This window comes from Podarcis liolepis, assembly GCF_965112155.1.
Source record: "Podarcis liolepis genome assembly, chromosome: 10".
NCBI classification, from domain to species: Eukaryota; Metazoa; Chordata; class Lepidosauria; order Squamata; family Lacertidae; genus Podarcis; species Podarcis liolepis.
The window spans coordinates 19,855,751-19,880,582 of record NC_139562.1 but is presented as its reverse complement, the minus strand read 5'-3'; the positions used below and the strand labels follow the sequence as shown (position 1 = coordinate 19,880,582).

The window sequence follows — 24,832 nt, the reverse complement described above, 5'->3', positions numbered from 1 at the left end:
AAATCAGTTATTCTTGTGGAACATAATCCTATTACTTTTATTTCATTATTTATAAGTAATTATTCTAACCTGCTGCTTTATAGATTCATAATAAAGTTTTTCAATGTTTGTTATATTTCGTCTCGACCGTGAGAAAACCACAAACAATTCGCCTCTCGTAATTCTGCTCTGTGTATGTTGTGAATGTCTCTCTTTTTTTGTAACTGGTTTCTGCTTTTTCCTGCCTTGCCTGTCTCAGAACCTCTGTGTGAATGAGGAAGTGAGGCACCTGGGAGCCGTCCAGCTCATCAACGACCGTTGTATGGAGATGCAGAAGAATAAACATGGTAGGAAAGTGTCACTTGCTGGGAACAATGACCTAAATGGTGCCTAGTGTATTTCAATAAATACAATGACTACTGCAAATGACACAAGATAATATCACAAAGGCAGCTGTCTGTAAACAAACAATAAACGTCCATAAAAATTGCAAAAGTGGTTTCTTTTCCAAATAGGTTTTATCTTTTTTTAAATGTATTTTTATATAAAAAATTCTTGATTTACAAAAGTATGTGCAATGTCTCTCTGTCGTGTCCCCCCCCCCATGTAACGTTTTTACAAATCACTTTCATTTGTTGAGACATTAGGAAGAAAAGGGGGAAAGAGGTAGGGAGGAGATGGGGGGTGTCTGGTGACGATGTTTCTATTTTACTTAATATATGTGGGGTTTGGTGTCAGCATTGCTTGTGCAGGTTCTCTGCTGTTCACTTGTGTTCCTTTGGTGGTGAGAGAGGTTGGAGTTGGCCTAGGGTGTGGTTGTTCATTTGTGGTTGGCTGTGGTGGTCTTTGTTTTCGTGTGTGAGTGGGGTGGGTGGGTGTTTTTGATCAGGTTAGCCCAGGGGTCTGCAACCCGTGGCTCCGGAGCCGCATGTGGTTCTTTTACACCTTTGCCGTGGCTCTGGGGCGGATACTAGCGAGGGGAGGAGGCACATTGTGCGCCCTGACACTCCCCACTGTGGCGGGCGCTGTACTGGCTGTGACGTCGCATGGGGGCGGTGCGTGCATTAGTCACGCACCGTCCCAACGTCACCTTCCCGTCCGCTGTCAGATCGCGGCTCCGGAGATATATTTGTTTTAAATGTCGCAATGGTTTTGCGGCTCCCAGGTTTTTTTTCCTTCGGAAACAGGTCCAAGTGGCTCTTTTTGTCTTAAAGGTTGCAGAACCCTGGGTTAGCCATATTGATTTGTATGCTGTTGGTGGATTTTTGTCATTGTCTTGTTGGGCTGTGTGTGTGTGTGATAAAGTGGAGCCATAGCAGGGTGAAGGCGTCTTCTATTTGTCCCTGTGTCAGTTTCAGTTTATTGGTTAATTTTTCTAGTAAGGCTGTTTCCCATACTGTTTGGTACCACTGGTCCATGCTTACTCCTGACAGGTCTCTTCAGTGTCTAGTTATGATGTTTCTGGCTGCTGAAAGTAGGTGGGTTATAAGTTCTTTTTGGTGTAAGTGGACATTATTGTTTTGGAAGATGTTTAGTAAGGCCAATTCTGGGGTGATTTCTAATACAGGTTTGGTTATTTTACATATTTCTCATATGGTTGTCCAGAATAGTTGGATTTTGGGGCACTCCCACCACATGTGGAGGTATGTGCCTGAAATAGGTTTTATCTTAAACAATTGCAAACATAGTAAATAAAAAGTTCACTTGTATTATATAAGTGGTTCAGTGCTCATTTCTTCTCTTTCCAAAATAGATCTTATCTTGAACAATTATAAACGCAGTAATAGAGCCCACTTGTGATATACCAGTGATTCAGTGCTCCAACATCGCTAAAGACCTTAGTCATCGAGCTTTGTAGTAAATAAAATACAAGAGAAGAAAGCATGTACGGTAAATGACTTAAAGCAGGGGTATATCTGTCCCCATCTGCATATTCCCATTGGGAGGAGCATAGAAAGAGGATGATGTCCTTCAGTTAGTTATTTGCCATTTTTATGGACATTTATTGTTTGTTCACAGATAGTTGCCTTGGTGGTACTATATAGTGCAATTCAATGGCAGGTTCTACCATCATCAGTAAAGTGGGGCCTGCAGTAAAATGTTGCAGCGGGGAGTGCTCCTGTTCAGGGTTCCAGCCAGCCATGTCCCCAGAGCACTTTCATCTCTGCTCACCAGCGGCTGGCAGCCCCTGCTGGATTACCCTCAAGGGGAATCGGCCCTCTCGAGAAAAAAGGTTGCCCATCTTTGGTTGTAGGAAGGGCCCCTTGCACTGCTTTCACTCACGTTAATATGAACGCCTCTTTCCACTTGGCTCTCACAACTCTTCTTTCTGACTTTTTTTGCTTCCAGAGAAGAGCAGCACAGGAGAGGAGGCAGAGGGGAAGAAAAGGCGTGTGAGCCGAACAGTTTGTCCATTTTACTCCTATGAGCCCATGCAGCTCCTTCGGGATGAAGTTCTGGTTGAGGTGAAAGATATTGAGCAGCTGGTGACGCTGGGGAAGGGAATGAAGGCGTGCCCGTATTATGGAAGCCGATATGCTATCCCAGCTGCTCAGGTGAGCCCCACAAAAAGGCGAACCAGCTGCTTTCCTTTAGCCTCAAATTCTTCAGCTGTTGAGCAAGGCAGGTGAAAACCATGGTGCCTCATTTGTGTGTGTCTCAAACACTGGGCTATAAATAAGGTAGGCGAAAGCAGGTTTAGATCCAAGTACACAAACTTGGACTTCACGATTGCTAATTGTTAGAATTACCTAAATAGTTTACCTCACCTAGTACCATCAGTTGCCTTAATTGGCTATGTAAAAGACCTAGTCCTGTTGGGAGATAGATAAATTACAGAAATTGCCTCCACCCCATCGCTGCTGATTAATTAAAGTGCTTTCCGTCGGCGGAGGGGACGCTGTTGGATATGGCCCAGATCAGATCAACCAAAAGTGATTTAATTGCCTGGCAGCAGAAACCTGGTAGTGCCTTCCTTTCGAACTGTTGCCCTGTTGGAGCAGCGGTAGCCAATGTCGTGCCCTTCAGATGCTGTAGACTGTGGCGCCCATCATTCCTCACCATTGAGGGCACCTTATTGCCTAACTCTACTATGGAGGAAAAGGGCTCCGTTTGTTGCCTCCTGCCTTATATGCCTCTCCCAGGACCTTTTTGCCTGCTATGCACTGATAACCTTAGGTTTGCCACTGAAAGTTCACTCAGTGGGGACTAGAAAGTAGTCCATGTTGGCAAACGCATCTCGCCCCTACTTCCTGTTCACTCTTAATATTGTGTGTGTGTTTTGGGAATGCATTTGCACCATGTGTGGTGGACCTTACTTACCTTTACTCCCATAAACGTGACAAATCGCCCTTGTAACCCAAGCCTGTGTCCCTCCTTCAGCTGGTGGTGTTGCCATATCAAATGCTTCTGCATGGAGCTACTAGAAGTGCGTCTGGGATCAAGCTGAAGGATCAGGTGGTGATCATTGACGAAGCCCACAATCTGATAGATACCCTCACCTGCATCTACAGTGCCCAGGTTAGCGGTTCTCAGGTGAGCCAGACCTCAGAGCCCCTGCTCTGCTGCGTGTTTTTTGGTCTTCCACCATAGAGTTCACATTTCCACAGTGGTGGGTTTTTCTTTTAAGCTGCCTTCAATGCCAACATTTTATTTCTATTATAGCTGTGCTGCGCCCATTCCCAGCTGTTGCAGTACATGGAGCGCTACAGGTAAAGCGATTTACAACTCGGGTTGACATGTTTGAGCACAGTGTGAAACTAGGGTTTTTTGCTATTTACATCACTGCCAATCTATAAAATTATTCAGGTGGCTTACAAAGTAGAAACAAGCATCATAAATGGCCCAGTTCGGACATTATGCTAAAACCAAACCATGGCTTTGCACCAATGAGCAAACATGTAGGCTCTTGGATGTAAGATGGCAGCCACAGCCCTCTTCCCTGGGACCTGCTGCTCCTGTGCTAGGCAGGACTAAGCCATGGTTTGGCTTACTGCTATACCCAAATCAGAACTTGTGGTTTGTCTCACTCCAGACAAACCACAAGCAGTAACTAAAGGTTTGTTCTTGGTTTACTGCTCTTGGTTTGTCTGGAGTGAGACAAACCACAGTCTTAGGTTTGGATGTAGCACTAGGCCAAACCATGGCTTCGCCTCGGATAGCATAGCAGCAATAGAGCAACATTGCACTGCAGTGCATGTTTTCTCACACGTGTTCAGCCATGTTTTAAAAATTCAACTGTGGGAAAAGGCGAAAACAAGCATAAAGCACAGCACAAATCTTTCCTTCTAGCAGAGATAGTGTAAAACAATTAAAAACTATGTTCTCCCTTTGCATGTTGAAGAAAGGAGGGGGAGCATGCAAGTCCCAAGAGGAGGTTGCTCATCCGTGAAACAGCAATACGTGGTTTGCCATTACAGTAAGGCGCCAGTCATAGTTGTCTATATGTGGCAGTGCTTATTCACCACCAAGGGCTTCATTCTCCACCAGGGGCATAATTCTAAAGCCCAACGTAAGCTCTGTTGTGTCAGGAGCACTGCCTGTTTGCATTGAGACACCGTTTTATTTCTGTAATAGGAAGCGCTTGAAAGCAAAGAACCTGATGTACATTAAGCAGATTCTGTTTCTGCTGGAGAAGTTTGTGGCTGTTCTTGGAGGTAAGAGAGAATGTGGGTTTGTTGGTTTCCACTCTGCTGGGAACAGGGTCCTGCTACTTTCCTCAAAGGCATCAAGCCAAACCAGACTTTGAGAGACAGTGTTTGTCTCAAGGAAGGTGAAGCTGACCCCTCATTATATGGGCTCCCATTGCTCTGGGAGCCTCTGAATTTTCTTGTGTGTGAATATGCAAGAGAAAAATTGAGGAGAGCCTGAACAGTCCCAGTTGCCTGTACTGACCTTGTTTCTCTCCTTTCCCCAACCCAGTCCTCCTTCGGTCACCTCTGTCTTCCACCTCTGCCTCAACCTTTTCCCGGTTGCCATTTTTGTTCATTCTAATAGGAAACTATGCAGCAAAATGAAGGTTTTTAAAGAGGTACATAAAGAGGAATCTTCTTATTGCACGTGGGTCCCCCCCCCCCAGGTGTCTGCTCATGCTTTGGCTATACGCCATATAATTAAGTCAACTTCCTGTATTTACCGAACTTGCTACCAGCTTAATGTAATCAAATTCCAAATTGCTTGTTGAATTATTTTTTTAAAGCATGTACAAATGCAATAAGCCCTTTAATGAGAAGCAAATTGGAATCTGTGTTTAGGGGGGGTTACAGCCGTGAATGCACAGCACTGGAACAAAATATTTCCTTGTAGGTGGCAGCCTTGGAGAGTGACAGAACTTCAGAACTGCATGGCCTCTTAGACATAACCTACTTCTGCCTCTTGCTCAGTGTAGGGGTCTGCAGCTATAGCGTCCTTGACAAGTGGTTGGCCATCCCCTGCAATGGAAAGCCCATCATCCCTGCCCCACCTCAAGGCAGTCTATTCCACTGTCAAATAGCTCTTGCTGTTCTTAGTGTCTCCTCAAGTTTGGCTGAAATCTGCTTCCTTTCCATTTCTACCCATGAGTCCTTCTGGACCAACAGAGGGCAAGTCTGCTCATCTGCAGTTACTTGAAGGCAGCTCTCATGTCTCCCTTTAGTATCTTACCCACATTTTTCACCCGTTCCCTCATATAGACGTGGTTTCCTGATCCCTCACCCGATAGCTGACTTCTGGACATATTACAGTTTAAAAAAATAAACAGAAATCATACGTTGAACCCGGAAGTAGACACGGTACTCCAGGTACCAGTTTCTAGGCAGCTGCTGTCTGCAGCTGTAAATGATTCTTTTTATGGCAGAATCCTAAGCATGGCAACTCGGAAGTCACCCCCTGCTTTCAGTGGCACTTAGGAGTCTGCCCTTGTCATCTCAGCTCGCTGTTTAGGATTTTTTGGGAAACAGCACTTTTAATTCAGAGTGGCTTTTTTGTAAACTATTTCTCATTGTTCTGCTCTTTGTGTTCTACAGGAAATATAAATCAGAATCCAAACACTCAGAGCATTCCACAAGCAGGTACGTCATGCCTCCAATGTCTGAAATGACATGGATCAGCTGGATATATGGGGTACCTAATTGGGAGTGAATAAGGAATATCTCTCTAGGATAATTCTCTCTCTCTCTCTTTTTCTTTCCCGCCCCCCCCCCCAGGGGTGCAGCTGAAATCTATCAATGACTTTCTGTTCCAGTGCCAGATTGACAACATCAACCTCTTCAAGGTTAGGAATGGATTGATTTGTTCCAGTATCTAGAATTGTGCTGATGGGATTTTTGTGAAGCTGAGAACTCAACGTCCCAGCTCTGAAGAGTGTTTTGTTGTTTTTGTTTCAACTACTTATTTGTATTTTTAGCTTGTGAACCATCCTGAGATCTTTTGATGAAGGGTGGTATAATAATAATAATAATAATAATAATAATAATAATAATAATAATCTCTGTTTCCAAATCAAAACATACTGCATTCCAGTATGTGTTTTTATTTCCTCCTCTGGACTTGTTAAGCAACAAAGTTTAAAGTGGTGGTGTTCCCTTTAGTCAGCTCCCCCTGTTTTCCAGGTGTCATCCACAGTGGGGAGCTGGGGCTTCTTGATATTCAGGGATGGGAAAATGAGTGGTAGCATGTGAGAAGGCCTTTTCCTGGCTGTGGAATGCCCTTGCCATGGAAGTAAGGACAATAGGAAGCTGCCTTATACCAAATTGTTCCATCTAGCACTGTATTGTCTACACTAACTGGCAATGGCTCTCCAGAGTTTCAGGCATAGGATGTTCCCAGCCCTCAATGGAGCTGCCAGGGATTGAACCTGTGACCTTTTGCATGCAAATCAGATTCCCCACCACTGAGCTCTGGCCCTGCCCTGGTGTTGACAACATTCTCCTTCCGGTGCCAGCTTAAAATATAACCTGTTTTCCCAGGCATTTATGTGAGATAGGTCTGCCTGAATCATCCACAGCATCTTCTCAGTTTATTTTAATAGATATTATCTACACTGGTTTGTAGTACAGTGGTACCTCAGGTTAAGTACTTAATTCGTTCTGGAGGTCCGTTCTTAACCTGAAGCACCACATTAGCTAATGGGGCCTCCTGACGCTGCGCTGCCAGAACACGATTTCTGTTCTCATCCTGAAGCAAAGTTCTTAACCCGAGGTACTATTTCTGGGTTAGTGGAGTCTGTAACCTGAAGCATCTGTGACCTGAAGCGTCTGTAACCTGAGGTACCACTGTATTACACTTTTAAAAACTTATTTATAGGGTTTCTTGAATTTTTTTCCTGCCCATCAGCATAAGGTCTTTGGGCAGGTGAAAACAATATAAAAACGCAGTATTAAAACCAATTCAAACAGTTTACAGACGGAGCGATAGGGTGGGCCATAAAGTACATGAATGTCAGGCGTCAAAGGCAGACAGCAGGAGCTAGGTAAGGTAACCTATTCTGGAAATGGCTGCACTTGAGGCTAGGATCTAAACCTTTTAAATATGCAAAACTGGATATTATAACAGACCTCTTGTTTCCACCAGAGGTCTTGAGGCTTTCCCAGACCCAGGAACCACCCAACCAGTGATGTGGGACCCTTTTCAAATTTATTTGATCCCCGCCCCCAGTTTATTATTTTGGTCAATTCCCTCTTTTATCCTCTACTGAAACCTGGCCTGATCTAACCAGAATGATAATATAAAATAGGCTACTCTGTTTCTGTCAGCTCTTCTTTTATTCGGAGAAGCATTAAAAATTATATACTCCGTGCATGCAAACCTAGCACATCAAGAAGGGGGTGAAACGTTTACCCCGCTTCCTCTCTACTGTGCTGGTTTTCTACTGGGAAGGCACATACTCCATCTCTCTAGAAGAAAATGCATGTGTCTGTTACTTAACAATGATCAAGGACTTTCTCCTCCTAGAAGAGCCAGCCACATGCTTGGCAGTGGCAGAGTGGCGACTCTCGAAGCTTGAGCATTCTTGGAGCGTGGTAGGAATCCTTTGGAGGACTGCTTGCTTCTGCCTCTTACAAATCCACCTCTAACTTAAACCTGTGAAGTGAAGTGTAGTTCAGTCTTCTGCTGGAGCAGCTAATAAAAGTAGTTGAGTTGTGACAGTTGAACAGAGGCGGCTGGGATATGGAGCTAAGCAAATAAGATGAGTAAGAGCGTTCCATTGTGTGTTCTCTCTCTTCCAACAGGTTCAACACTACTGTGCGAAAAGCCTCATCAGCAGGAAGGTATTGTTCTTTCTGCCTTTTATTCTGCTAGAATGTGGGGGCAGGTACTTTCTGCTCAGATGCCTGTACAAAAGCTGCTTGTTGCTGCAGCATTTTTGCAGGTTTCTCTCTGCAGTCTTGGGGACTAGAAACTCTCCCCCCCCCCTTTCTCCCCTGCAAAGAAAATCCGAGGTACTTAATGGAACTGATTTCTGCAATTTCACAGAAAAGGTCACTTATATGAAGTTGCTCTGAATGGTTGCCAGTTTGAATTTTCAGAGCAAAAAGGTAGCACTGGGGAGGGGACTATTTTCTGGGGGTGGAAATTAATAATGAAAATATTGTTTTAATTCTTTTTGTCTGTTCCCATATCTGCTGCTGCTTTGATACCATTTTATTCCTGGTTAGGGCTTCTGTCTCCTTACTCTTTTTTAAAAAAATGGTTTTATAAGATTTGCAAATGCAACAAGCAAAATATCAAAGTAAAAAAATAATTAAAACAGCCACAAAGAGGAATAAAAATGGAAGATAATAATAATAATACAGTACAACAACAACAAGAAGCTTAACAAAGAATGACTAGCAAAAAATATATTTCATCTCCTTTCTACAGTGATCCCAGCCAACTGGGCATCACTTTATAGCCAAACCTGTACATTGTTTGAATGTAGAAGTTGCAGTGGGTTCTAAAGTTGTTGTTTTTAACCATGCAAGATTCTGCAGACTTTGCAGGAAAGGTCCCTGAGTTGTTATGGGCAATACCTTAATACTACTTCTAATCTGTCTACATTTTGGCAGCTCTTTGGCTTTATCGAAAGGTATGGGGCGTCTGGAGCTCTGAAAACTCGGAAAGAAGACCAGAAGATATCAGGCTTGCAGAATTTCCTGCAAACCTTGAACAAGAGGCAAGAGAAGGAAGGTGGGCTCAGGTGTTGAGTTGTGAAATGGGCTAGAAAAGGCAGAACCAATTATGATGGTTGCCAGTGCAGTGATTTCGTAACCCCATGGGGATGCTGGTGTATCCGTGGAGCTCCTCTGCCTGCCCTTCCTCTCAATGGAATCAGAGGACCCACATGTATTCTTTTACATGTATGGGTTTGCTCGCTCTGTGGAAATGAATGGGGCCTTTTCAAGCATGCAAGAGCTTCAGGTCCATGTGGACCAGGGTGTGTCCGTTCACTCCACCCTGGGGCGCAAGTTAATTTACTGAAGCTGTTTCCTGAATGCCGTTTCTTCATTTAGAGGGAAACAGCTTGAATTTTTTTCTTCTTTCCAAAATAAATTAAGTTTTGATGGGGCTGTGGGCATTTTTACACAGGGCGCTTAGACCACGAGCAGAAAACCTGCATTGGCAAGAGTTTCATCAGTTTCTCTGCTTGATCTCATTAACAATTTTCAGATGTGGTATGAATGAAAATGGTCTTCTGAGCTTGCTACCCTCCTAGCTGCCGAGCATCCCCTGGCTTTGTGGCACTAAGTTCACCATCTGAGGTTGCTCTTTTGGTCTGCAGGGACTCAACACAGCTCCCCTGGAGAGGCTGAGGATGAGCAGCCCAAAATGGCATCTCCCCTAATGCACATTGAGGGGTTCCTGGCTGCGCTCACAAACGCAAACCAAGATGGAAGAGTCATCCTCACCCGGCAAGGTACGGGGCAAGTTGACGGGCGTACATTATTTAACTAACTAAAATTGCAGTTGCTGGTATAGATTGAGGCCTGGGCCACAAGGATTGAAAAGCCACTTGCTTCTGTGAGAAGCCACTCTCTCCTTCAGAGAGTCGTCCCCCGTCCCCCCCCCCAGTTTAGTTCAAAGCAGCCTGAAAATCTGCAAGGATCTGTTTGCTTGGAGCCAGAAGTTGGACAGGAAAACCAACAGTGCTCTTCTGGTACAGGCAGCGATGGTGCTGTCAACCCCCCATGCTCTCAAAATGTATCTTTAGGCGAAATTACAGTGTTGGGTAGATGGATGGCCTACTGTCAGGGATGCTTTAGCTGAGATTCCTGCATTGCTGGGGATTGGACTAGATGGCTCCTGGGGTCCCTTCCAATTCTATGATTCCTTTTCCAGGCACTTTAGCTCAGAGCAGCCTCAAGTTTCTTCTTCTGAATCCGGCGGTGCACTTTGCCCAGGTGCTGAAGGAGTGTCGGTCCGTGGTCATTGCTGGAGGCACCATGCAGCCGGTGAGAGACATTTCTTGACATCTCTAGACTTTTGTTTGGTCTGAATAGCTTGTTGCTTACAAGCAGGCAGTGGTAGAAGGGGCTACATGCTGTCTTTAGGAAGCTGTGAACTCACACTGAAGGTTAACCAACGAACTTGCACTGCTTTTATCCTAGTTGCAGAATTTGGAGCAGGAAGTATTGTAACCTTGGTGATAGATGGGACCCATCAATCACCATGAACATAAAGGGTGGGGGGTGGGAAAGGTCACACAATGCACTTCCAGAATGCCCACCGTTGGGTAACAATTTTATGTCTGGTTTTTTCTCTCCTACCATGTTATCAAAGGATCAGGAAAATCTGAATTAAATAAGCGTTGGAGGGGAGTGTAGGTTTCCCTTTGGATGACAACAATATGTGGGTGGTGTCAAACACTTGCACAACTGGAGGCCCCCAAATCCACTTTAAACTGGTGGTGTACACAACCTAAGCAAATCCTCCATAACCTTTATGGAGCAGGCCCTTCCTGGCAAAAGAACAGAATCTGCTAGGTTTATAAGGTGTCTCCTTGAGTCTTTGGCTCACATTATTATTATTATTATTTATTAGCTTGACATTCAAGCCTGTGCCTCTTTGCCCTATTTCTTCAGGCTGCCTGCTGCTTTTGATAAGTCCTGGATCCTTAGCCTCTTGTGTTTGACCTTCAAGCGGTGATCTTGCCAGGAGGGGTCATTTCAGAAAAATCAGGATTTCAGTAACACCACGGTGGCAGGACCAGTCTCTGCCAGGCTTTTTGCATCTGAGCCCCAACCGCTGGCAGGGTATAAGTGGAGCTGCAGAATATAGGGGGTGGGGAAAGGAGTAAACCGTGGGTGGATAGCTAACTAGCAATCCCAGTTGGAAGGGGGCTGTGCTTGTTTCATAAGTCAGGGAGGAATGTTTTTGTTAATTCTGCTTTCCTGCTTAAGGTGTGTGCGTACACACACACACACACACACACACACACACACACGAGATCCCAAATTCAATTCCTGGCATCTCCACCTAGGGCTAGGAATGTTCATGGTCTGAAACCCTGTAGAGCTGCTGTCAGTGGGCACAATGCTGAGGTAGATGAACCCAGTGGTCTCATCTGGTCTGAGTCAGCTTCATATAGTCATATAACTAGGCATGGAAATTGTTGGTATGGATTTCTTTACAGCCCCATACAGTGGTGCCCCGCAAGACGAATGCCTCGCAAGACGAAAAACTCGCTAGACGAAAGGGTTTTCCGTTTTTGCATTGCTTTGCTAGACGAATTTCCCTATGGGCTTGCTTCACAAGACGAAAACGTCTTGCGCTTTTTTTAAGAGGCGCAGTTGCGACGGACCGTGCTTCGCAAGACAAAAAACATCGCAAGAGGAAAAGACTCGCGGACCGAATTCTTTTCGTCTTGCGAGGCACCACTGTAGCTCTAAGCTGTACCATACGAGGCCAGTACAAGCCTCTTAACTGGGGAAGAGGGAGGAGGATGGGCTTTGACAACACATAGCTCAGTTGGTAGAGCATGAGACATTGTGGCTTCGAGCCCCCCGTTGGGCAAGGTTACAATACTTCCTGCTCCAAATTCTGCAGCTAGGATAAAAACAGTGCAACTTCATTGGTTCATGATTATGGAGTTGCGCTGGCTGCCAGTGCTCTGTCTCCAAGGCCTTAACATTGGTTTATAAAACCCAAAGCAACCTGGGTTCTGTGTACTGTGAGGGAGGACTGCAGCTGAGTTGTAGAGCATCTCTGCATGTGGAAGGCTCCAGGTTCAGTCCCCGGCATCTCTGAAACCCTGGAGAGCTGCTGCCGGTCAGTGTAGACAGTACTAAGCTAGATGGACCAATTGCTTGACTCGGTATAAGGCAGCTTCCTATGTACTTAAAAAGGCCACCTTATTCCCTTGACCACTGCACAGTCTTCGTATTTGGCCACTGAGGCATGTCAGCTGTCCATGACAAGAAGTTGTGCATGGAGTGTGGCGTCATGGAGACTGTAGAACTCTCTGCCTCATGAAATCAAGCTGGCACCATCTGTGAGCTTTAAGTGCCAACTATAAAAGGCTTAGTTACTTCAAACCTTCTTAAGAAAAAAAAGATGCATTTGTTTTACAAAACCTTGTTAGATGGTCCATTTTGTCCTTGCTGTTTTCTTGAATACATCTTGCTTCAGTTTTTTTATTTTTTAGGATGTTTCGCTTTTAACTGAGATCTGATAGTGTTCTCCTTGCAGTGCAGCAATTAAACAGTTATCACATTTGCAAAGCTAAGCTGGGTTTGGTATGGTTTCAAACTGGATGGGGTTCTGCAGTTTTCTGCATTGCAGGGGGTTCGGCTAGATGACCCCAGGGGTCCCTTCCAACTCTAATGGTTCTGTGTTTGCAATATAGTAAAGGTAAAGGGACCCCTGACCGTTAGGTCCAGTCGTGACCGACTCTGGGGTTGCAGCGCTCATCTCGCTTTATTGGCCAAGGGAGCCGGCGCACAGCTTCCGGGTCATGTGGCCAGCATGACTAAGCCGCTTCTGGCGAACCAGAGCAGCGCACGGAAACACCGTTTACCTTCCCGCCGGAGTGGTACCTATTTATCTACTTGCACTTTGAAGTGCTTTCAAACTGCTAGGTTGGCAGGAGCTGGGACCGAACAACGGGAGCTCACCCCGTCACAGGGATTCGAACCGCCAACCTTCTGATCGACAAGTCCTAGGCTCTGTAGTTTAACCCACAGCGCCACCCGCGTCCCTATGTTTGCAATATAGAAAGGAATAAAATAAACAAAATCTGACGATGTGATGAAGGAGCCACTTGGTGGCAGTACTGTACTTCATTTCCTAGCATGGACTGAGGGAGACAGAGTTGCTTGCACCATCTGGAAAAGCAAGTCAGATGGGACAGAAATAAGAGAAATGGTCAGGGTATGCACTGTATTCCTGAAATGTGGGAAGGCACAAGCTTTGCAATGGTCTTGTGGCCATTTACTCTTCCGGATGCAGCCTAATAATTACACCAACCTTGTGGTGCAAATGCCACTTTGGTCTTCCACATGTGGCACACAACTGGTTGGTGTCGCAGTTCAGTTGCGATGTTGACAACCTGCTGGTGTGCAGCCAGCCTTAAAAGGATAGTTTGCAAATCTGGTTTTGTTTTTCCACGCAGGCATTGTCTGAAGGACTTTTCACTGGGGGTTTCTGAATGTTATTTTTGAACGTTACTTATTTTAGGCTGCCTTTCTGAACAAAGTCTGTTCAGTGCATTTATAGAGCATAAAATCGAGATAATACAACATTAATACTTTAAAACTTTTTTTAAAGTTCCAAAAAATTCAAAGTAAGCAACGACAGTTTAAAACATAGTGGAGCCCAGAAAAAAATAAATAAGAAAAGACCACACACCAGAGTGATAAATTTATTAGAAAGTTGCTCTCTTACTCGTGTGCTCTGGAGATGCAATGGAAAGAGTTGGGCCTGCTTCTTTGTTTTGCTTATTTATTTTATTAGGTGCATTTATAACCCACCTTTCATTTTAGCAGATTCCCAGGGCAGATGACAAGATACAGATTCAATAAAATTGCAGAAAAACAGCTATAAATCATAAAAGCTAGCTTGACAGCAGCTAAAGTCACAGGGCAGGCTGGCAACCACAGCTGAATATTACTACAGTGCACCACTGAAATATTTGCCTTGTGGGTGAAAGAGATTCTGGGAGGTTCTGTAGGCATCTCAGAAACAGGGAGGCGATATGCTGAGAGGGTTGGTTCAGTCTCTTGAATGGCTTCTTCCCGTGGTGCAATGGGTCAGTGCGTCTGACTGGACCATAGTTTGCTAAGGGAGCTCATTTCTTGCATGCAGGACACCCAGGTCCAGTTCTTGCAATTTTCACTTAAAAAGATCTCAACTAGCAGAGCTCTTTAGAGCTGCTGCCAGACAGAGTAGACAATACTGGGCTCTATGGACAAGTAGCATGGACTGGTATATATACAGCATCTTCCTACACAGGTAGCAGGATTTGGTTTCTGCGTAGGACAGGGGTCTGCAACCCGCGGCTCCGGAGCCGCATGTGGCTCTTTTACACCTTTGCCGTGGCTCCGGGGCGGATACTAGCGAGGGGAGGAGGCGCATTGTGCGCCCCGACACTCCCCACTGTGGCGGGCGCTGTACTGGCTGTGACGTCGCGTGGGGGCGGTGCGTGCGTTAGTCATGCACTGTCCCGACGTCACCTTCCTGCCTGCCCGCTACATTGTAAGGGGCATGTACGCTGGTCACTGCATTGAAAGGGGGCATGTACTTTGGTCACTGTTTTGAAGGGGAGTGAAGAACACACACACACAAAAAGGTAACTTGTTAATTTAACGTTTATTTCTATGAGGAGGAGTAATTCTGAGGGGTCAAACAAAGAAATTATAAAAAAGTGAGAAAAAAATTATTTTTATAATGACGAGTTTTGCGGCTCCCAGTTTTTTTTCCCCCTTCGGAAGCGGGTCCAAGTGGCTCTTTTTGTCTTAAAGGTTGCAGACCCCTGGCGTAGGAGGACTTGGGCCCATGTGCTCTGCCCTTGATTTTGGCCAAGGTCACCCATCTAGCCCTGCCTGCTGCTTGAGCCTTCCTATTTTTTTATGAAAGCCTTGTGACTTTCAGGTGGCCGATTTCCGGGAGCAACTGCTGGTCTGCGCTGGTGTCGGTGCCGACAGGATCGAGGAGTTCTCCTGCGGTGAGCCTCGGAGACAGGGAAGGGAAAGGAGTGCTTTTAAAATTACTATTATCATCCAGCAAATTGCAGTGGGCAGATGGACCCTGCCTGCCTGTTGCTATGGCAGTGTGTGTAGCAAAACGTTCCCTGCTCCATCCTTGCCTGCCGAAATGCTGCAGCCCAGTGGCCTCCCACCTCCAGCACCACTTTACACGGGGAATCCCTGGCAGCATCCATACTGGTGAATGCAGCTGTACTTGCAATAAGCTGAAAGCAGAAGGGCCAGAACTGCTGTCTCCCTCCCTCCACTTAAAAAACCCAAGATGGAAAATGCAACTATGGCTGCAAATTCCAGTGAATCAACTAGGGCTTTCTGCCATATAAACATGACTGTGTAGGACAGGGACATCAGGGACAGGGGCGAAACACTGCTCCCATTCAGTGTTCCAGCCAGCCATGCCTGCTTCCAGCAGACTCCAATCCATGCCCCCCAAGTCAGTTGTCATTCCTTGCCCACTGAGAATTTGTCTGCATTGGAGTGTTGAGAGAGAGAGAGAGAGAGAGAGAGAGAGAGAGAGAGTGTGGTGTCCACTTAGGATTTCTCTCTCTCTTTTTGTACTTCTCAAACCCTGGGGTTTCCCTAAGCATTCCTACCTCCCCCAGTTTTGTTTGTGGGTGGTGCCCTTTTGGATTCACACTTGGGTAATCGAATTTGCTATTAGCATATGATAGTTAAGAGCCAAATGATCTTTCTCTCCTGCTTGCCAAAGTAGGAGTGATTCAGGGCCTTGTTTCAAGGACCCGTTTCTTTAGGAGGAGAGAATCTTGAAGGCGTGGGCGTCGCCATGGAAATATGCCTGTTTACAGATCTCCAGGCTGAGAAGAAATGTCACGAAATCAGCAGTCAGCGTGGCTCATGCCAGTCCCCAGACAGAATCAGTGCTTGCTATGAGAATCCACAGCTACTTGTGTTATGCACAAGTGTCAGTGCCAAACTCACATCCCACCTTGCTTCCCGTGTCACCCCTTCAGTTGTGACTTTCAAGCGTTCAGTCAGGGAGTAAGGAATCCTTGCTCCGATTAAATTACACCTTGTGTTTTTAGTGGCTCTCTTTAAGGTGACTCTGCCACACAATTTGCTTGACCACTGAAATCTGATGGTGGCCTGTGGGTCCAGAGGTGGGCTCGGGTACGGCTTTGCTTCCAAGCGGCTATGAATAGGGATGGCTGTTCAGCTTCGCTGCCTCTCATTCCTTCTGCCTGCTCATATGTTGTCAGGTCACGTGATTCCCCCAGACAACATTTTACCCATCATCCTCTGCAGTGGCCCATCCAACCAGCAGCTGGAATTCACCTATGAGAAGCGAGGCCTACCTCAGATGGTCAGTATCCGTCCCATTACTTTGACTGTTCAAGATATGTCGCTTCATGTTTTGAGCTTGCTGGGGGAGATGCAACCGGCCTTGCTAGATCAGACCAGGCACCCATCAAGCCCAGCATTCTCTTATCACAGCAGCTGTTTGGATGTAGCAAAACTTACTCCATTTTGATAGCCTTTTCAGAACTGGCAGTGCGTTCCGTACAAAATAGTAAGCCGCTGCTGGGACAAATGGGGTGGAGGAGAGGAGGGTAGCAGGTGGGGCTTGGGGGCTGGCCCCTTCCTCCGGGCCTAATATACAGGCAGTGGCTTTTGAATCTGGTGCCCTAAAGATTGTGGTGGCTTCTTTTCTCTCTTTAGATGGCTGAGGTGGGGCGGATCCTTTGCAACCTGTGCAACGTTGTCCCTGGGGGCGTGGTGTGCTTCTTCCCCTCTTACGAGTACGAGAAGCAGGTTTATACGCATTGGGAGAAGACCGGGGTGCTTACCCAGCTGGCCTCTAAAAAGAAGGTAATTGCTCAGCCTGGTGCTGCTGGTGCTTTTAAGCGGAAGCCATTCGTTCCGGAATCAAACCATTATTGGCTGATTACAGTCCTCTGCTAAGTTTTTTGTTCCCTCTCCTTGAGTTGCTCCCGCTGCCTGCACAGTGAAGCAGAGAGGATGTTTGTTTATATGTCCAATTCCCCTCCACCCCCCCCCCCAATAATGAATAAGCAATACTTGCTGGGCGACTGATTGGTGTACTTGGGTCTAAATTAGATTAAGCGCTGCTCCATGCTTTCTCAAAGCGCAGCAAGCTTGGCTCTTTGGCAGCGGAGGCAGACAAGAGCCCAGAGATGAGGGCCATTTGAAATTTATTTTGCAAATCGAGAATTAAGCTTCTGTAACCTGGAGAGCTAAATCCTGAGAGTTCATTGTGAGCACAACAAATCATGAGCAAACGGGACATATGGCATTGCATAATAAAAACCCATTCAGTTGTGTGTGTGTGTGATTCTCAATTTGTGTCCTCTTCCTCCAAGGAGCAACCTTTCAACCTCATAACCAGGTTGCTCCAGGACCTACTTGAGGAGCATCACAGTCAATTGGGGATTTGAACCTTAGTTTCCTACTGACAAAATCTGTGTTTTTAATTAAAAATAAATAAAAGCAAAGCCAAGATCCTCTTGCTGTGATGGTGCAGATGCTACACAGGTCTGAAGGGGGTTATTCTGGTACTAAGTCTTTTGTCGTCTTCCTCCATGTTTCCTGCTATGATGCTGCCTGAACTGGTAATGCCAAAGGAGCAGTTAATTCTCAGTGGGGAAGCTGAGGCCTCCATATTGGGTCAGATTCACCTGATTCTTGTCTAATCTATAGTGAATTTAGAAACAGCTGCTGGAATATTTTGGACCAAGGTTGAGTTGTATTTGCTACTGCCTGGAGGTGTAATGTTGCTACACTTACTGAATTGAAATTCTGGGGTGGGTTTTTTTTTTTTGTATTCTGTTAAGTTTGTTTGCTTTTATGAAATTGTTCTTGCGGTGGTTGATCCTGTGATGTATTGCTTGTGTTAAGCAACTTTCAGCATGATTTTTGTGTGCAGAAAGACAACATGCAGCTAAACTGATAATGACGATGTGCTTTGGGCAAGTTCAGCATCTCTCTCCATCAGCTGATGTTTTCTGCGTTTTTTAAACAGATATTTCAGGAACCAAAGCGAGCGAACCAGGTGGAACAGGTGTTGGCTGAATATGCCAAGAGCATCAAGGTGAGAGCCAAGGGGTTGGCAGACTGCTAAGGTACTTCGTGGGAAAAGGCAATGCCCTTGTATCAGCTTAGCTGAACTCTGCGGCTTTGGCCAAGAGGTGCGCTCGTTTCCCAGCTTTTAACCACCCACCCCCTGGGGGCGGGGCTTTCTTTTATGCAGCGTTGCAGCCAATCAGGAGGCCCCATGACAGGAGCGCTGCTGTTCTCTGTCGTTGGTGGGAAAATGAGCGAAGGAATCAATTTTTCCGATGACCTGGGAAGGTAAATGACTGGCTTGTGATCAGAGATGTGGGAAACGTCCCCCCCCCATTAACCCTTTCTCTCCAGTGCAGTTCTGCAGCTGAAATAAATACTTTCTTCTAGTTCAAGTTTTTGATTTTGGCAGTGAGGTAGAGGGGCAAAGGAACTGTTTTACTGTGTGTTTTCCCCCCTTTTTTTTGCTGGAAGCTGCCCAGAATGGCCAGGGCAGCCCAGTCAGATGGGTGACATATAAATAATAAAATTATTAAATGCATAGACTGGAGACTAGCAGCCTCTGGATGTTGGAAGTACTTCCTTAAGCGATGATTTGCCTTTAGCATTTCCTCTTAAGGCTCTGTCCTACCCCACTGTTACTTAGAGGACTAAAATCGGTTTCAGAAATTGAATTGAGCTAGAAGTGCTCCTCCTAGAGGGACAGGTTTGCACAGGGAGCAAACTTACGCTAGATTAAACCTTCTTCTGCCACACACATCCCCGCCCCCCAGGGCAAAAAATGGTTGCCCAAATTCTGTTTATTTGAAAGTTTCCTGAGCTCTTATGCATGATTCCAGGGGGAGGAAAACTGTCTTGTATCTAATGTACTTGCTCCACAATCCTATTAATGCAATGTTAGGATGAAACATGGCCTCTTTGACGTTTTCCTGCTAAAAGGGGCATTGCGGTATTATTACAAAAGCTAACGAAATACCTGTGGTTGGTGGGTGTCTGTCTTTCTCTCTTGCCTTTTTCCCTCCCCCCCCCCCATTCCTAGGTGTGTGATCATGGTGGGCATGCCTTACCCCAACATCAAGTCTCCAGAACTTCAAGAGAAAATGGCATACCTTGACAAGACTATGGTAACTGTCCACCCCTTTCCACTCTTGCTGGATCTGCTTTGCAATGTGCAAAGCAGTGTAGGGACACACTTGCATTATGGAGATCTCTTTTCATAGCCATGTACCTTTTTGCTGTTCTTGGGAAAGAGCTACTCCCCCCCCCACCTCCCCCCCAATTGGCCACCCAAATTAGAAAGTTAATGTTGCTCCTTTAAAGCCAAAGTGCTTAAACACACACACACACACACGCTTCATTCATCTTAAGTGAGAGAGGCTTGTAATGATTCCCCCTTCTTACATGAGGTTAACAGCTTGGTCCTTGTAATGGAATTTAACTACTGCAGTATCAAATTAGTGGCTGGTAACAGAGGCTCATAGCATCAGGCAGAACAGCGCTTAGGGCTTCTTCATGGGGAGCTCATAAGGCAGCCTCAGCTGAAAACTTTATTACATCTGAGGTGAGGGGGAAACTGTGCACAGTTCCTCTTAGGTGGCTGATCCATCGCTCCTTGATACAGTGGCATGATTCGCTCGTTGTGCATGAGCCATGCATGTAGTTTTAATTGCCCTTAATGTCCCTGTGCGTGGAGAGCACTGGCTGTTTATTGGCTTGGGAATGAGCTGGTGCTGCTGCTTTCATGATGTAAGGTTTTTTGGGGGGTTGTTCTTTGGTAAATCAGGCAGGATGTGTGTTTGTACCTCAAGCAGCACATTCCATGCTCAGTTCCTGGGACACCTCTTATTTTTGCTTCTTATGCAGGGCCCAAATCAAGATGGAGTCTCAGGCTCCATCATTTGTCGTTACCTTATTCTAAAGCTAAACACCTAGACAGGTGTTTCCATATTATTTAGGATAGCTCCCTACTGTGTACTTTTGACTCCTCCTTTTACCCTTTCTTCAAGCCCAGCTCCAGCTAGTACTGGATATGCAACCTGACTTGACTGGCAGGCCAAAATGTAGTTCAAGTCCTTGCTACTTTCATGCCTGCTCTGGTGCTGCCCTCTGCATTGAGGGTGGGTAGCCAGGAAGGCTCTTGACTCTGGGGATACATCGCTCATTCTTACCTTCCTCTGTCATCTTGGTTTCCCTCCTACAGCCAAAAACCGCAGGCCAGGCACCAGGCAGAACTCTGATTGAGAACTTGTGCATGAAAGCGGTCAACCAGTCAATAGGTAAGTGCAGAATTCGCAACTGGGTTTTGATGTTCTCCAACAGAGCACTGATGGTGGCTTCCGGTGGGCTGGCAGAGTTTAGAAGCAGCTATTTCTGATGCATGTAGCCTGAACCTCGAGCAGTGAAAGCAACAGGAACAAAAGTACCAACTTGTCAATATTTTTGCGCAGTCCTCAAGCTGCCATCCGTCACGTTAACGCAGCCTTGTTAATAGCCACATGCCTAGCTGTTCATGGTGAGAGAGAATTTCCCCATAGCAGTAACTGGGCAAGGAAGCTTTTGTAAGCCAGAAGAGGAACTGGTTTTCTTTTTCATACAGCTGTTATCTCATACGTGGGGGGGGGGGGAGAGGACAGTAATTCTGTGAACATGTGTAAGGTTGCCTTAGTGCATCACGTTGGCTGCTCCTGCTGTAATAAGTTGACAGCTGACTGATTTATGTGTGTGGCTTCTCTTAACAGGGAGAGCAATTCGCCATCAGAAGGACTTTGCCAGCATTGTGCTCTTAGATCATAGGTATGCCCGCCCAGCTATTTTCAACAAACTACCTCAGTGGATCAAGAGCAGGACTCAGACCAAACCTGTCTTTGGGCCAGCCTTTGCAGCACTAAGAAAGGTGAGTGCTAATGCCAGGCTCTGCTTATTCCCACAACACACACACACACACTGCATGGAATGAGAATCTTGGCATTGGTCTGCAATGGAGGTTGGTTCATGAGGACATGTGGAGCACCAGTTCACCAACATCATCACATGCCTGCCTTCTTTCTTAAATCTAGTTAGACATAAAATTTATGGAAATTTTGAAGCTATTGGAAGGGGGGAAATACTTTTTCCTCCGGTTTTCCCCCATGTCATTTTATTTCTTGATTTGGTGTATTTCCAAGCACAGACCAGGTTCCCCCTCCCCACACGCTGCAGAAAATGGAAGAAGTGTGTAAGAAAGCAAGAGGAGTTGGAGGCTGTATTGAGCAAAGCTCTTGCCACCATGTTGCAGGAGGGATGGGCTTGGCAGAATTCCAGGCTGCATTCCTTGGCCTTGTTGTCCAGTCAAATGCAGAAGTGGTGTTACCATCACTTACATTTTTGTCTTTTGAATTTTTGATCCAACATATTTGCAGCATCATGAATCGGATGGCAACAATATTAACGTTGCTCAGTTCTTTCTCCCACTCCCAAGTTCTTTGAGGCCTAGTTAAGAGGGCAGAAACATGCACCAGCTGTGCCATTGAGAGGGCCACAAGCAAAGAAGGCACTGAGTCCTTCTCCCTTCTCTTGTGACAATGGCAGTGCCCTCCGAGAGGCAGAAATACATCTTGCGCTTACATTTGAGAGTATACAACTTGGTGCTTGCTTGTCCTTGGTGTACGGGTTTTGTAATGATTTCAGAAATCATTTTAGGAGACTAAATATATTAACACCTGGTCTATTTCATAATCCTTTTTCCCCTTCAATTTTTTTGAGGGGAAAAAAAAAGGCTTGGAAAAAGCCCCCCCCCCCGAGTTTTTCCATTCCCCCTAGGCTGTCACCTCTCTACACCCAGTCTATGGGGGTGGCCCTGCCTAGCAGCTTCCTCCTGTGTCGCCTCAATGTTGGCATTGTAGACCTCGGTGGGAGAAATGGTGGGGGCACAACTTGGAACTAGTTAGTTCTGCCTCCCCAGTTCCAGCAGGTGCTTAAGCCTGCTTATGGCTCGGCTGTTGGGATTGTGCTCCTTGTTGCTTCTGGTGGTTCCATGCCTGATGTGATTTCCATTTTCTGTTCTGCAGTTTCATGTGGAGAAGAGATCAAGTTGTGAGTCTTCACCCTTCAGATAACGGAAATGCTTGCAGCTGCCTCGTCCCTCTGTGTGAAGTGCCTTCAGTGTTTATGTCAGTATTGTTTTTGAATTTCTCAATAGCTAAAGCATTCTTTCAAACTTCATGCTCAAGGAGTTTTGTGTTGCCAAGCCTTTAAGGCATGTTGCACTAGGAGTTCAGGTTACAGAAACCCTGTGGGAGGAGAGGGGCGCTCTTCTATTTGTGCTAGACAAGAGTTGCTCTGTTCCTGAGGGTAAGGGAGCAGCTGTATCCCTTGTGATGTATCCCTTGTTCATTAGTTCCTCCCCTTGCATATTTGCACCAGTGGTGGTTCTGGCCCCCCCTCTCTCTTGTCATCTCTATAGATAAGGGCTGCCATGCGTCTGGATTTCCCCAGACATTACAGGGATTTTCATTAGTGGAACTGATGCACTTTGTCCTGGACCCATAGCTGTCAACGTTTCCCTTTTTTAAAGGGAAATTCCCTTATTCCGAATAGGATTCCTCACAAGGAAAGGGATAAGTTGACAGCTATGCCTGGATCTCAGACAAGTCAATGGAAAAACCGTGTTTTTGGTTTTTTTAGAACTGGCTCAGATGGGAGGGAGAGAAAACCCAAGCAGAGGTTTTGGAGAATTGTAGAGGTCTGTTTTAAATATGCTTTAAAGCGTGAGAAGCCAAAGCTTCTTTCCCCTTCCCCTCTGCTCGAATGTGACCAACTACAAAGTGAAAGAGAGCGAACGTGTGTCAGGAGGACACTGACTGGGGTCACTTCAGCTTTTGAAGCTGTAAGCCTGGCTGATGAGAAGTTTAAACTGAATAAATCCTTTCAGCAAAGGGAGTGCTAAGCTTTCAGCTTGCTTATCTGAACTTTAAGCAAAAAAGTTCCTGTTGTCAGAGCAACAGTCACAGGACTGGTGAAGTAGTTACTGGTCCATCCAGGGAAGAAGACAAGCTGTGTTTACGGGGGGAGAAGGAAGAGAGTGTGATCCCTTTTTTTCCCCTTTTAAAGCCTCAGGAAAGAAGGCACAGATCTTGCATGCATGCAAGAACTAAAGAACGGAAGGCTTCGTTAAACCACTTGCTCCTTACAGCCCTCCATGCATTAAAACTGGGACCCACCTTTTACAGTTCCTAAAGTATTATATAAGTGGGAGACCATAGCCATTTGATAGCTAAGAACTCCCGGCCAATTATACGTCCCTGTTAAAGATGCACCCAGCCGTTAAGTGCTCCCCAGAGCAACTAAAAAGAGCTTCCACTGCCTTAACCTAATGTGACCATAAGCAAATGTAATCTTTCGTCCACAGATAATAGAGGGTAAGGAGAAAGGGGAGAAGTAGATTTACCTCCTGTATATGATGATCTCCTATTGTTTGGGGGCAGAGAAGACAAAACTGGAGAGTGAGGTTTTTTTTATACAACAGTAAGTGTAATTAAGATTCTCCTGTGGCCATTCAAATGGGGCAAGGCCTATGTGTGGTGTCTCAAAAAAGCTTAGCTGTGCTGGCTGTAAAAAAAAATGGCATCACCCCTGTCTTCCTGCGTATCAGATTTTTAATTCTGTCTTTTACATTCTGCACTGAAGATACATAGCAGAAAACAAAACAGCAGTTAACTTGCATTTGACTTAAAAATCAGTATTCCATTGCATTGACAGGTCAGGGTGCTGCTTCCTTGCACAGCCGACTACATAGAAAAGTGGGCTGAGGGAGAAAATAAAAAACCTCTCCCCGTCCTTAGGCACCCTTAAAAGCCCATATCTCTCCCCCCTGCAGGCCTCAGACCAAGGAGGGAAATGTTTTTTTGCTGACCAGAACGGCCTTGATGATGCTCTTTCATGCAGCCCATCCCATTGCAGGGGCAGCTCTTCTCAGAAGTAGAGAAAATAACCTGACTTTGGTCTTCTGAGCATGAGCAGCAGGTCCTGCAGAGAGGGCAACTTGAGATGGTTCACACAGCTGGGCGGAAGCAGCAGCTGTCCATCAATAAGCATACTTGGCAAGAGTTAGAAACAAGCCAGAAAGGGGAAAGACAAACATACGATCTCTCGATGAGACCAGTGTGTCTCCCTGACCAGAGGTTGCCTCTCTCTTACTGAAGCGCTTTCTTCAGCCCAGCAGCCGTCCCAGGTTAACAGAATGGAAGTGAACTCACAACAAAGTCCCGAAAGCAGATCTAGGACTCCCAGTCATCTTCATCCTCTTCGCCAGCTGGCTGCTGGGGTGGCGGCAGAGGGGGGATTGTATCAGAGATGCGGCCGAAGGCGCCCGCTGGCACGTTCGGGGTGTTGCTGTCTCCTCCAGCTGCAGGCCCTTTGCCGGAGATGCCTGCGTTGGGAGGAAAGGAAAGCACACGGTGCATGAAGGCAGCCGGTGAGCTAGAGGGCAAGGGAAGCAAACTAGCTCAGCAAACAGAAGCAGGGTGAACCGGGAAGCTGCCTGTCGAATCCTGTGCCAGTCCCAGGAAAGGAAGGCTTAAGGCAGGGACAGAGAACCTTTGCCCCTCCAAGCTGCTTTTGCACTATCGCTGCTCCCTGTCCCAGCCAGCATAGCCAGTTGTCAGGGGTGATGGGAGAGAGAA

The 24,832-nt window shown here is 46.1% G+C and overlaps 2 protein-coding genes across 8 annotated transcripts in view; one reads left to right on the top strand and one right to left on the bottom strand.

Moving 5' to 3' along the window:
- Positions 1-22,368, top strand: part of DDX11 (DEAD/H-box helicase 11) — a 35,963-nt gene extending 13,595 nt beyond the window's left edge. For all 5 annotated transcript variants that reach the window (XM_083461951.1, XM_083461950.1, XM_083461952.1 and 2 more), the window contains 20 exons: positions 239-326; positions 2,329-2,534; positions 3,361-3,513; positions 3,643-3,689; positions 4,555-4,634; positions 5,982-6,026; positions 6,162-6,229; positions 8,187-8,225; positions 9,003-9,123; positions 9,716-9,850; positions 10,273-10,385; positions 15,022-15,094; positions 16,352-16,455; positions 16,812-16,961; positions 18,133-18,201; positions 18,361-18,461; positions 19,213-19,297; positions 20,374-20,449; positions 20,912-21,066; positions 22,220-22,368. In XM_083461951.1, the coding sequence (XP_083318077.1) occupies positions 239-326; positions 2,329-2,534; positions 3,361-3,513; positions 3,643-3,689; positions 4,555-4,634; positions 5,982-6,026; positions 6,162-6,229; positions 8,187-8,225; positions 9,003-9,123; positions 9,716-9,850; positions 10,273-10,385; positions 15,022-15,094; positions 16,352-16,455; positions 16,812-16,961; positions 18,133-18,201; positions 18,361-18,461; positions 19,213-19,297; positions 20,374-20,449; positions 20,912-21,066; positions 22,220-22,267 (1,956 nt within the window). In that variant the 3' untranslated portion in view covers positions 22,268-22,368. The remainder of the gene's footprint in view (positions 1-238; positions 327-2,328; positions 2,535-3,360; positions 3,514-3,642; positions 3,690-4,554; positions 4,635-5,981; positions 6,027-6,161; positions 6,230-8,186; positions 8,226-9,002; positions 9,124-9,715; positions 9,851-10,272; positions 10,386-15,021; positions 15,095-16,351; positions 16,456-16,811; positions 16,962-18,132; positions 18,202-18,360; positions 18,462-19,212; positions 19,298-20,373; positions 20,450-20,911; positions 21,067-22,219) is intronic.
- Positions 22,369-23,788: 1,420 nt separating this feature from the next.
- Positions 23,789-24,832, bottom strand: part of WASHC1 (WASH complex subunit 1) — a 59,117-nt gene continuing 58,073 nt past the window's right edge. For all 3 annotated transcript variants that reach the window (XM_083462052.1, XM_083462050.1, XM_083462051.1), the window contains exon 11: positions 23,789-24,579. In XM_083462052.1, the coding sequence (XP_083318178.1) occupies positions 24,428-24,579 (152 nt within the window). In that variant the 3' untranslated portion in view covers positions 23,789-24,427. The remainder of the gene's footprint in view (positions 24,580-24,832) is intronic.